The 13,934-nt window shown below is 38.6% G+C and overlaps 1 protein-coding gene across 3 annotated transcripts in view; it reads right to left on the reverse strand.

Moving 5' to 3' along the window:
• LOC110450600 (protein zyg-11 homolog B-like) overlaps positions 1–13,934 on the reverse strand; it is a 34,720-nt gene that overhangs the window by 18,482 nt on the left and 2,304 nt on the right. For all 3 annotated transcript variants that reach the window (XR_002462992.1, XM_021498209.1, XM_021498208.1), the window contains exons 2-7: positions 8,487–9,378; positions 7,626–7,740; positions 5,261–5,401; positions 3,577–3,753; positions 2,932–2,985; positions 894–1,146 (exon numbers count right to left, since the gene is read on the reverse strand). Coding sequence is in view for 2 of the 3 variants with exons in the window: in XM_021498209.1 (XP_021353884.1) it covers positions 894–1,146; positions 2,932–2,985; positions 3,577–3,753; positions 5,261–5,401; positions 7,626–7,740; positions 8,487–9,349 (1,603 nt within the window). In the remaining variant the exon portion in view is untranslated. The remainder of the gene's footprint in view (positions 1–893; positions 1,147–2,931; positions 2,986–3,576; positions 3,754–5,260; positions 5,402–7,625; positions 7,741–8,486; positions 9,379–13,934) is intronic.

A 13,934-nucleotide genomic window follows, 5' to 3' on the forward strand; every position in this document is an offset into this window, starting at 1 on the left:
ACATATTTGACCCCTGTGACCTTGAATATGGGTGAAGGTCATTCATTTGTACAAACTTTGTAGCACTTCATCTCAGCATGCTACTGGCTAAATATCATCACCCTGAGCATTTTGGTTATTCAGAAGAAGTTGTTTAAAGGTTTTTTAATACAATTGACCCCTGTGACCTTGAATATAATTGAAGGTCATTCATTGGAACAAACTTGGTAGCCCTTCACCCAAGCATGCTACTGGCCAAATATCATCTCCCTGGGCATTTTGGTTATTGAGAAGAAGATGCTTAAAGTTTTTGACATATTTGACCCCTGTGACCTTGAAAATAGGTGAAGGTCATTTATTTGAACAAACTTTGTAGCCCTTCATCCAAGTTTGCTTCTTGCCAAATATTGACACCCTAGGCCTTTCGGTTGTTAAGAAGAAGTCGTTTAAAGTAAAATATTGACGCCGGACGCCGGACGGACGCCGGACGGACGGACGACGGACGCCGCGCCAAGGCATAAGCTCACTTGGCACTTCGTGCCAGGTGAGCTAATAAAAACTGTATTTTTGCCCTTGGAAGGAAAAAAATCAGTGCTAATCAGCTATGCCAAAAAAATGTGCATAAAGTTAAGCAGAATTGAAAATAATCAGCTGGATTTCTACAAAGTTGATTATAGAAGTAAAACTGCAAACCATCACTTTCCCTCCATCACATTTTTACCCTTTGATGACTTTATAAAAACAAATTTGGCCCTCACTGAATATGCCCATGTATTGTACCTTAACACTCCGATTAACGTTTTTACACAATGTTTTTTGTCTAGTACTTTATTTGCTCTTACATACTTCATTTGCTCTTACATTCAAGGACAAACGTATGGTATTTACTGTAATTTCATTCATATTGATATTACCTGTCAAATTCCACAGAGCACTGAGAGTGAACTTGAGGGTGATATCTATGGACCGGGCCTGTACTTTCAGTCGGACTAGATCCAGCATTTTCTGCATGTACTTGGTCTTTGCTCCCAAAAGAGATGTCTGGCTTGTGGAGATTTTGGCAGCAAGAATTGAGCAGATGGCAACAGACATACGATTCATGGAAGGATCATCAAACTGACAAAGGCATTCCATCACCAGCTTGGCACAGCGATAACGGTCAAAGGACTGAAGACAGATCAAGTTACTCATCAATAATAGCAAAGTAATTATAATGACATAATAGAGTGTGTTTAGATAAAAGCTGTTTCGGTATCAAAATATTTATATTTCATATCAAGGAGACACCAGAAAGTGCAAAATAGTGTCAATGTGACAACAATATCATTGCCTAATATAAATGTTGAAGTAAGTAACTGGACATTGTTTTTTCTGTGGCCTTTGGGCCTCCTTCCTAATTGAAAGTATTTTATCTTCATGCCTGCCTAGGCAATTCCCAAAATTTACTCCTGAAATTTCCCTCCCAATTGGTATGTTTTCTTCCCAAAATGAGACAAAAAGGCTTCTTCCCAAATTAATGAAAATAATCACTGCTAGAGTTAACACTGATTCATAAGTATGAGAATTATCCTGACCCGATATCATTCCCTTATATATCCTGATGACATTTTTCAGGTTTCACAGCTGAATTATTCAGACATGTGCAGTAAGTGTAATATCCAGAACTGACACCAGAATGTTATAGCTGAATGGTTCAGCCTGTATAGGCAATACATGGTTACTGAGGTTACAACTGAATCCTACAGGTATTATAGGTAATAAATACAAGGTTACAACTGGATCCTACAGGTATTATAGGTAATACACGGTTACTGAGGTTACAACTGAATCCTACAGGTATTATAGGTAATAAATACAAGGTTACAACTGAATCCTACAGGTACTATAGGTAATACACGGTTACTGAGGTTACAACTGGATCCTACAGGTATTATAGGTAATACAAGGTTACTGAGGTTACAACTGAATCCTACAGGTATTATAGGTAATACATAGTTACTGAGGTTACAGCTGAATCCTACAGGTAATATATAGGTAATACAAGGTTACAACTGGATCCTACAGGTAATATAGGTAATACAAGGTTACTGAGGTTACAACTGAATCCTACAGGTATTATAGGTAATACAAGGTTACTGAGGTTACAACTGGATCCTACAGGTATTATAGGTAATACACGGTTACTGAGGTTACTACTGGATCCTACAGGTATTATAGGTAATACATGGTTAATGCGGTTACAACTGAATCCTACAGGTAATATAGGTAATACAAGGTTACTGAGGTTACAACTGGATCCTACAGGTAATATAGGTAATACACGGTTACTGAGGTTACTACTGGATCCTACAGGTATTCTGAATCCTACAGGTATTATAGGTAATAAATACAAGGTTACAACTGGATCCTACAGGTAATATAGGGAATACACGGTTACTGAGGTTACAACTGAATCCTACAGGTAATATAGGTAATAAATACAAGGTTACAACTGGATCCTACAGGTAATATAGGGAATACACGGTTACTGAGGTTACAACTGAATCCTACAGGTAGTATAGGTAATACACGGTTACTGAGGTTACTGCTGGATCCTACAGGTATTATAGGTAATACAAGGTTACTGAGGTAACAACTGAATCCTACAGGAATTATAGGTAATACATGGTTACTGAGGTAACAACTGGATCCTACAGGTATTATAGGGAATACAAGGTTACTGAGGTAACAACTGAATCCTACAGGTATTATAGGTATTACACGGTTACTGAGGTTACAACTGAATCCTACAGGAATTATAGGTAATAAATACAAGGTTACAACTGGATCCTACAGGTATTATAGGAAATACATGGTTACTGAGGTTACAACTGAATCCTACAGGTAATATATAGGTAATACAAGGTTACTGAGGTTACAGCTGAATCCTAGCAGTTAATGATGTATAGTTACCACATCTTGTAGGATCCTGTCACTACACAAGGTGAGGAGAGCATTCTTCTGAAGCTGAAATTTAAATGAAAAAGGTCCAAGTTACTGTCTCAATTTTTTTGTTCTTCATAATAAAAATCAATGTCTTAATTTTGCACTTTTGTCACATTTATTGTTTTTCAACTTAAATATTGTCTTTATGATTATCACATATAATTTGTCTCAAATTCTATTTGGTCATTATCACATATTATCAAAAAGATTTGAAAGGTCCTTTCACTCTAAACCACATTTCATGTGAAACTAAAATTAGCCTTTAACTATTACAGGATCTTAAATGAGTGTCCATTTCAAATGAAAAAATTATCAAACAAGTCTAAAATATGTAATTCAATTGAACCTCTGGCAAGCTAAAATGCAAAACTTGTGTTGAGTTTCCCTAAACAACGTGGTAGCCATGTGATAAGAAGGTAATAGTTTTTACACAAAACGATTGTCTTAAACATGTATAGGGTCTGTGACTGTGTTTTCAATAACTTGTGTGAAATGCACCACATTGTTCTACTGCAGAAAAAGAAAGCAAAATAAAAAGTAAAGATTTTCTATCAGGAGTTCAAAAGTTTTCATCTTCAGTTTAAAATTGTAATATAGTCCAAGGTGACCTACTTGTTGGTGATTGGGAAAATTATCCATGGACAGCAAGGTCAAGTTGACCACATGCTTGAGACAAGACGGGTGGACTTTGTTGCCTATGTCGCCCTTGGACAGGTTGTACAGACAGGCTGTGGCTGCCATTTGTACCCCTAACTGTTTAGGGTGGCTCTTCATCGCTGGCAGGACAAGCTAAAACACAAACACAAAATTGTAAGATATACATGTATTGACATAACAATACTCCACATGTAGCAAATATTGTGTGCAAAAGGGAGTCTAAACAGTACATACCTACCCTGACAATGTCCAGTCTAGGCTCTTCCATGGACAGTGTGAGTCTAAACAGTACATACCTACCCTGACAATGTCCTCTCCAGGCTCTTCCATGGACTGTGTGAGTCTAAACAGTATGTACCTACCCTGACAATGTCCTCTCTAGGCTCTTCCATGGACTGTGTGAGTCTTAACAGCACATACCTACCCTGAGAATGTCCTCTCTAGGCTCTTCCATGGACAGTGCGAGTCTAAACAGTACATACCTACCCTGAAAATGTCCTCTCTAGGCTCTTCCATGGACAGTGCGAGTTTAAACAGTACATACCTACCCTGACAATGTCCTCTCTAGGCTTATCCATGGACAGTGCGAGTCTAAACAGTACATACCTACCCTGACAATGTCCTCTCTAGGCTCTTCCATGGACTGTGTGAGTCTAAGCAGTACATACCAACCCTGACAATGTCCTCTCTAGGCTCTTCCATGGACAGTGCGAGTCTAAACAGTACATACCTACCCTGAAAATGTCCTTTCCAGGCTCTTCCATGGACTGTGTGAGTCTAAACAGCACATACCTACCCTGACAATGTCCTCTCTAGACTCTTCCATGGACTGTGGGAGTCTAAACAGTACATACCTACCCTGACAATGTCCTCTCTAGGCTCTTCCAGGGACTGTGTGAGTCTTAACAGTATGTTCTATATCCCTACCCTGAAAATGTCCTTTCCAGGCTCTTCCATGTACTGTGTGAGTCTAAACAGCACATACCTACCCTGACAATGTCCTCTCTAGGCTATTCCATGGACAGTGTGAGTCTAAACAGTACATACCTACCCTGACAATGTCCTCTCTAGGCTCTTCCAGGGACTGTGTGAGTCTTAACAGTATGTTCTATATACCTACCCTGACAATGTCTTCTCTAGACTCTTCCATGGCCGGTGTAAGTCTAAACAGTATGTACCTACCCTGATAATGTCTTCTTTAGGCTCTTCCATGGCCTACATGTGAGTCTAAACAGTACATACCTACCCTGACAATGTCCTCTCTAGGCTCTTCCATGGACTGTGTGAGTCTTAACAGTACATACTTACCCTGACAATGTCTTCTCTAGGCTCTTCCATGGCCTGTCTAAGTCCAAACAGTATGTACTATGTACCTACCCTGACAATGTCTTCTCTAGGCTCTTCCATGGCCTGTGTAAGTCTAAACAGTACATACTTACCCTGACAATGTCTTCTCTAGGCTCTTCCATGGCCTGTGTAAGTCTAAACAGTATGTACTATGTACCTACCCTGACAATGTCTTCTCTAGGCTCTTCCATGGCCTGTGTAAGTCTTAACAGTACATACTTACCCTGACAATGTCTTCTCTAGGCTCTTCCATGGCCTGTGTAAGTCTAAACAGTATGTACTATGTACCTACCCTGACAATGTCTTCTCTAGGCTCTTCCATGGCCTGTGTAAGTCTAAACAGCGTGTACAGTGACTTCTGTACATACACAACACGCTGGACGTATCGCCTCAGAGCCTCAAGAACCTGTCGTTCATTAGCGTCACCACTTATCTGAAAACAGACAATTATGCAAAGCATAATCTTTCACATTGTACACCTTTTACTTTTTGCAGATAAAATGAAGCTGATTTTGAGGAATATGAAATCATAATTGTTGTTTTATTACAATGGAGTCTGTCCTTTGAAACAAGTCATAGAAGATTGTCAAAAAGAAACAGAATGTGTAATATACAACAGACATTCTTGAATGATTTCCTTTTGAAGATCTATATATGGATACTGCAGAAAGAGCCTGGTAGGCCTAGGGTACAGTAAAGATCTCAAATATTGCTCACTTATTGATATGATTGTTTAATCCTTGTGCTTAAATTCTTATGTGTTTTCTTTGGTAACAGGGTTTTTAGAAAAAGTTGCTGTAGTCGCTTATGCTGAATATTCAATCTGAAGAATAGTACTCTCAATAATATCAGGTCCTGCTATATCTGATTTTGGTAAGTAGTACGTATACATATACCTGTACTTGAGAATTACAAATCACTTAAATATGTGAAGACTCAATTTAAAATCAATCATGACATGTAAGATATGAATTGTTGTTAATTTCTCTGACACAGTGACACTGTGTGCAGCAAAATTTTTACAGCATCTTTACTTTCTTTTTTTTGCCAACTCCAATGAGGGTAATTCTATCATGACAGAAAATATATGTATACACCATTGATAGTAATCACTTGTGAAAGTTTGACTGGTGAAGGGTGAAAGTTTGACAGGTGAAGGATGAAAGTTTGACTGGTAAAGAGAGAAAGTTTGACTGGTGAAGGGTGAAAGTTTGACTGGTGGAGGGTGAAAGTTTGACTGGTGAAGGGTGAAAGTGTGACAGGTGAAGGATGCAAGTTTGACTGGTAAAGAGAGAAAGTTTGACTTGTGAAGGGTGAAACAGTTGACTGGTGAAGGGTGAAAATTTGACTGGTAAAGAATGAAAGTTTGAGTGATGAAGGGTGAAAGTTTGACTGGTGAAGGGTAGAAGTTTGACTGGTGAAGGGTGAAAGTTTGACTGGTGAAGGGTGAAAGTTTGACTTGTGAAGGGTGAAAGTTTGATTCTATGAAGGATGAAAGTTTGACTGGTAAAGAGAGAAAGTTTGACTGGTAAAGAGAGAAAGTTTGACTGGTGAAGGGTGAAAGTTTGATTCTATGAAGGATGAAAGTTTGACTGGTAAAGAGAGAAAGTTTGACTGGTGAAGGGTGAAAGTTTGACTGGTGAAGGGTGAAAGTTTGGCTGGTAAAGAGAGAAAGTTTGACTGGTGAAGGGTTAAAGTTTGACTGGTGAAGGGTGAAAGTTTGATTGGTGCAGGGTGAAAGTTTGACTGGTGAAAGGTGTAAGTTTGACTTGGTGAAGCTTAAGGGTGAAAGTTTGATTCTATGAAGGTTTCCAGGTACACATATACAGTTAAACAACAAGAGGCCCTTGGGCCTAAACGGTCACCTGACTACAAAGACTGAGAAGGGAGAAGGGAAACAGTGACACTGTGTGCAGCAAAATTTTTGCAGGATCTTTACTTTCTTTTTTTTGCCAACTCCAATGAGGGTAATTCTATCATGACAGAAAATATATGTATACACCATTGATAGTAATCACTTGTGAAAGTTTGACTGGTGAAGGGTGAAAGTTTGATTGGTGCAGGGTGAAAGTTTGACTGGTGAAAGGTGTAAGTTTGACTTGGTGAAGCTTAAGGGTGAAAGTTTGATTCTATGAAGGTTTCCAGGTACACATATACAGTTAAACAACAAGAGGCCCTTGGGCTTAAACGGTCACCTGACTACAAAGACTGAGAAGGGAGAATGGTAACTTTTCAACTTTCAATGAAATATTATCAATCCCACTGGTGGAAGTTAGGAAGAAGCTTAAAATGTGTTTTTTAAGATGGTGGCCATCTTGGATTTTGGACAGATCCGAAAAAACACTTGGTCAAGACCATCTCAGGATCATTTCAGGCAAGTTTCAGCTCAATCCCACTGATGGAACCTGAGAAGAAGTTTAAAATGTTGAAAGTTTACGGACGGCACACAACAACGGACGACTATAGGTCATCCTGACCCTTTGGGTCAGATGACCTAATAACTATATATTTGTTCTGCAGCCAGTTTCAAAGTTCAAAGATCAGAATATTATACAATGAGCATGTCAGTGAAGTGAAACATGTGATTAACAGCAGGTACTAGAAGTTCCATCTATCAAAGAAACCTGTAACTTACTGTGAGAATCATTACCACATACCACAATATCACAGGAGAAATCGGCACGGTCGTCATCACAGAACATCGGCATCTCACAATACGTGGTCCGTGCCAATCCAAGGAATTTTATATTTTTGTGTTCAGATAGAAACCTCCTACAAAATATAGCAAAATATATATGTGTCATTTGCTTGTCTATAGTAAGTAAGAAAACTCTAAAACATATATCAATGTCACGTATTGGGCTAGAAAGATACATGTAGGTTACACTTGTTTAGCTTGTACGTAACGATAATGTGAAGAAATCAATATGAAGATCTAGATATGTACATTGTACATGGGTGTACATGCATGTACATGCATGTACATGTTAATTTCCACTGACCCAGTATACGTACTGAACAACAGTACAATTTATGTAATATAATATAAGGGATTAGCGAATATTTCCAACATTTGAAATAAAAAAGACCTTTTTACCAATAAGTGCATGATTTGAGAAATTTGATTAAAGAAATTTAAGAAAAAGCTTTGCACAAACAAGTCAAGGTAAAGTCAAGGTAACTGTCTTTATGTGTTCAACTGCAGTTTATTGTAAAACATCATCTTCTCATCATTATTCAAATTACTTAATTTATTCTGAACAAGCCCAGGGGACCACTACATAATCCCCCACTCAAAATAGGGTATGGAATTGTTAAAAGACAATAAAGTATTGATGGTCGCTATTACTACTGAACTACCAGAGATATTGCAGTGTTTATTACCTGAGAGGGGCTTATAGCTTGTTAAATAGTGTACCTCAATGTCTTTTCAGCAGCTCCCTCTTATTGATATTGCAGTGTTTATTACCCGAGAGGGGCTTATAGCTTGTTAAATAGGGTAACAATCAATAATGTACCTCAATGTATTTTCAGCAGCTCCCTCTTTTCCTGAGATATCCAGAGAGGTCAAGTATGGCAGACAGTTAGATTTTTCCAAAAGATCCTGTATTGGGAATTTAGCATGCGAATCACCGCCCATGAAAGTATGCTGGACTGGAGTTATCACAGAATCATCGGACACATCCAGGTGGACAAGCTTGGTAAGGTCATACAATACAGGAACCACATCATCTTTGTTGGCCGCCCGTAAATTGTACATTGACAGAGATTTTAACCGGTCTCTACATTTCCTGAGTGGTGAAATATCATTTATCTGTGTGCATGAGATGTCCAAGCTCTCTAAGCATGGCAAGTCCTCTGCTATAATCTCCAGGCCATGCTTGTTGAATTCAGTTCGACTTACATTCAAACTGTGCAGATTTCTCAACTTCGACAAAGAAACAACCACACAGAATTTTGTACTGTTCAGAAATGTACTATTGCAAACATTCAGAGATCGTAAATTACACAAAGCCCACTCTCCTAGACATCCTATTGCATCGTTCACCGTTACACTCTTAAGTCCTGTGATTTCCAATTCTGAAATACGATGTGTTTTTAACGTCCTCAGACCTTTGGTGGTCAGTTGTGCGTCGTGTATACAAACACGTTTCAGATTGGTGACATTTGGATCAAATAAACTCAGTGTTTCATCCGTTAGCTTTCCTTTCTCACACAGACTGTGTAGTAGCTGCTCCGAAAGGTCCCCATGGAAATACACATCTGAATCTTTGAATGCAAGTTTTAGTGGGGTTTCAGCTGAGGCCAAGCATAGCGTTGACAAATTGTCACATATAAAATCAACGCAGCAGTTTTGCAGGCTGACTGGTGTGTCATACATCTCTCTAGCTGGTATATGGAGATAAAACTCTGTAATAAAGAATACAAATACAGAGTACAAACCTATGGAAACTTCAACATCAGAACATGTAATGAGAAAGACATCACATTATATTTCCTTTATCCTGTTTCTCAATTCCAAAGGGACTGTAAATGGAAACAATTGCTGTTTCCTCTTGAAATCTAACACCAGGTAATTAACACCTGTTTTGTCCACATTACATGCATAAATGCTATGTAAGCTCATCACTTAGTCTCACTTCTTCCTGGTAGTGACTGTCACACTTCATTAACACTTAGTAGATACACACATATATAAGTTATGCTATGCTATGTACAGTTTTATATTCACAATTATTGTATCAACAGAAGTGATATTTAGTGTGTAAACCAACAGCCATGTGACAGCTCCCTTTCTCATGGGCAGTACCCTTATCATTTACCTAGAAAACAAAAACTCTTTATGAAAAAATCATAATCTTCCTATCATTGGATATGATGTTACAAGAAATTGCTGATTTGTTGAAAATTTGTCCATAAACACTATAAGTGAGTTTCTGCTCTATAGAAGGCATGTGATTAGCTATAATTAAAAAACATGCTTTAATTTATGAAACATTCTTCGTGAAAAAAATCAATTTGATTCTCTTAAAAAACTAGTATCACTACCTGTGAAGAAAATTTCCCAACCAAAACTCAACCTCCCTGTATTACATGTGGGAAAAAAACTATCTGCTATATGTGATCTGAAGTTTAAACCACGAAATAAAGATAAATAAAGTCTACTGATTTTTATTCTCTAAAAATTGAGATTACAGGATAACTAACAGGTGCTTTACTTTTGGTTGAAGTACCTTTTTTATTACTTTACAGACTAAACAATAGGATTCCTTTGTTTGTACATGATACAGAGCCCCCAGGAATTACTTTGAGGAGAGAGCCCCCAGGAATTACTTTGAGGAGAGAGCCCCCAGGAATTACTTTGAGGAGAAAGCCCCCAGGAATGACTTTGAGGAGAAAGCCCCCAGGAATTACTTTGAGGAGAGAGCCCCCAGGAATTACTTTGAGGAGAGAGCCCCCAGGAATGTTTTGTATACATGTTCATTTGACACTCATGACTTGACGAGCTTATATTAAGAGGCTACGGACAGCAATTTGGACAAAACATGTCCCATAATGTTAGAAAAGATATAATTTCAGCAATTCAGCCGATATGACTGCCCTTACATTTGTACAATTTTTGATGCCTTAGGTGTAAGAATGCTACCATCACAATTTGGTTGAAACCTACTCTGCATTATGGGTGAAAATGATGTTGGAACAATTCTACTCCATCATTCAGCCACCAAATTGGTCAACTATCTTTTATCTACATATTTCCTATTACGAATGTCACCCTTACAAACATTTCCAGTTGTTTGGGTTCAGATAATGTCAAATCAGCCAATTTGACCTCTGATCATCAAATTATAATTTAATGTGGATTAAAATCAGTATGATGTCAGCTACATGTATGCCTAGCTCTAACACCATTCGATCTAAAAGTATAATGGACCAGACTGAGTCTGTTGTAATGTGATGTAATGGACCAGGCTGTGTCTGTTGTAATGTGATGTAATGGACCAGACTGTGTCTGTTGTAATGTGATGTAATGGACCAGACTGAGTCTGTTGTAATGTGATGTAATGGACCAGACTGAGTCTGTTGTAATGTGATGTAATGGACCAGACTGAGTCTGTTGTAATGTGATGTAATGGACCAGACTGAGTCTGTTGTAATGTGATGTAATGGACCAGACTGAGTCTGTTGTAATGTGATGTAATGGACCAGACTGAGTCTGTTGTAATGTGATGTAATGGACCAGACTGAGTCTGTTGTAATGTGATGTAATGGACCAGACTGAGTCTGTTGTAATGTGATGTAATGGACCAGACTGAGTCTGTTGTAATGTGATGTAATGGACCAGACTGAGTCTGTTGTAATGTGATGTAATGGACCAGACTGAGTCTGTTGTAATGTGATGTAATGGACCAGACTGAGTCTGTTGTAATGTGATGTAATGGACCAGACTGAGTCTGTTGTAATGTGATGTAATGGACCAGACTGAGTCTGTTGTAATGTGATGTAATGGACCAGACTGAGTCTGTTGTAATGTGATGTAATGGACCAGACTGAGTCTGTTGTAATGTGATGTAATGGACCAGACTGAGTCTGTTGTAATGTGATGTAATGGACCAGACTGAGTCTGTTGTAATGTGATGTAATGGACCAGACTGAGTCTGTTGTAATGTGATGTAATGGACCAGACTGAGTCTGTTGTAATGTGATGTAATGGACCAGACTGAGTCTGTTGTAATGTGATGTAATGGACCAGACTGAGTCTGTTGTAATGTGATGTAATGGACCAGACGGAGTCTGTTGTAATGTGATGTAATGGACCAGACTGAGTGATATCACCACTCCAGTGTATTAGGATGAGGAATAGTCATAAAGATAGTGCCATCGCTGGGGCTCTAACCTGTGACCCTTGGTTCTCCAGCCCGATGCTCTAATGCTAAGCTAAAGGAAAAACCATACAGCTGACGCTTGTAAGGCAACCTGATCAATGCTCTTCTTTTACACTAGCATCAATTAAATGGGTCAGCAAACCATGATACAGACTTTTTACCTGTATGGTCGGTGGTCCGTAGTAGCCACAGGGCACAGGTGTTACATGTGTATGGTCGGTGGTCCGTAGTAGCCACAGGGCACAGGTGTTACATGCGTATGGTCGGTGGTCTGTAGTAGCCACAGGGCACAGGTGTTACATGTGTTACTTTTGCAAGAAGGACAACACAAAATTGAAATAAATAAATTACCAAAATTGAATTAATACATAAATATTCATTCCACTTGGGCATTTTACTAATAAACAACAAGAGGCCCATGGGCCTTAACGGTCATCTGATATATTTATACAGAGAGTTGATTTTGTTACATGAACAGAAATATTATTCAAAGTGACAAAAAACAATAAAACCACCTTATTCAATATCTAGCATACAGATTTAAGACTAAAAAGTATTTGAAACTAGCACCTCTGATTCTAAACAAGGAAAATGAAGAAGTTTTAGCACACTGACTCCTTTGGACCCCACCCTACAGCCCTTGGGGGTAGGACTGGCTCAAAATTTTCAAAGTATCAAACCAACAACTCAGGGTTATAATTCCAATCAAGTTATTAACATGTAATATTTAAAGTATCATTTGCCATTATAAACCATAATGAATTTTGCCCCCCCCCCCCCCCTCCTTCCCCAGGGGTAAACGTGAGACCCTAGGGTCATAAACCTTATATATTAAGACCCTTCCATCTATGAAGAGTGTTTGATTCTACCATATCTGGGTCTTTGAGAAGATGATTTCTGAAATTTCTGTCAATTCAACCCTTTTTGGCCCCACCCATCAGCCCCGGGGGTCAGTCAGGGCTCATATATGCATACCATCAAACTGCTACCCAATACTGATAATGCTAACCCAAATTGAATTACTTCCAATGAAAATTAAACAAATGTTGGTCCAAAATGTGATTTCCCTATATAAACTATAGTAAAGTTTACCCCCTCCCCAGGGGGAAATGTGAGACCCAAGGGTCATGAAATTCACAATTTTGGTAAAGCACCTTAAGACCCTTCCATCTATGAAGAGTATTTGATTCTACCATATCTGGGTCTTTGAGAAGATGATTTCTGAAATTTCTGTCAATTCAACCCTTTTTGACCCCACCCATCAGCCCCGGGGGTCAGTCAGGGCTCATATGTGCATACCATCAAACTGCTACCCAATACTGATAATGCTAACCCAAATTGAATTACTTCCAATGAAAATTAAACAAATGTTGGTCCAAAATGTGATTTCCCTATATAAACTATAGTAAAGTTTACCCCCCCCCACCCCCCACCCCAGGGAGAGCATGAGACCCCAGGGTCATAAAATTCACAATTTTGGTAGAGCACCTTAAGACCCTTCCATCTATGAAGAGTATTTGATTCTACCATATCTGGGTCTTGAGAAGAAGATTTTTGAAATTTTAGTCAATTTGACCCCTTTTGACCCCTTTTTTAGAAGCCTGGGGACCAAATCGGACCTTATTTTTGTTGACCTTTGGCCATGGAAGGTTTCTGCAAAATTTCATTGAGATTGGTTCAGGGGTTTTGGAGAAGAAGTCATAAATGTAAACTGTTTACGGATCGACGCACGCCAGACGCCGCCGGACAAAAGGCGATTGCAATAGGTCACTTGAGACTTTGTCTCACGTGACCTAATAAAAGAAAAGATAAAGGGCCTAGACCAGTATCTAAATAAATTTTGTGCAACATGACATATATTGTTCAGACAGCATTTGTCGCAAAATATACTGGAAATTTGGAATAGTGACACCCCGCTGAAAAAATTCTGGATCCGACATTTGGAATCTATGAAATTTAACTTTTAATTTCTTTCGTTATTGATTGTGACAATGATTTAAGCGCTTTTTGCTATATTGAAGTTAAATATCATGAAAGAAGTAAAAACGTGAAACACATAGAAAATATTTTAGACATGTG

This window comes from Mizuhopecten yessoensis, unplaced genomic scaffold (genome assembly GCF_002113885.1).
Source record: "Mizuhopecten yessoensis strain PY_sf001 unplaced genomic scaffold, ASM211388v2 scaffold5343_2, whole genome shotgun sequence".
Taxonomy (NCBI): Eukaryota; Metazoa; Mollusca; class Bivalvia; order Pectinida; family Pectinidae; genus Mizuhopecten; species Mizuhopecten yessoensis.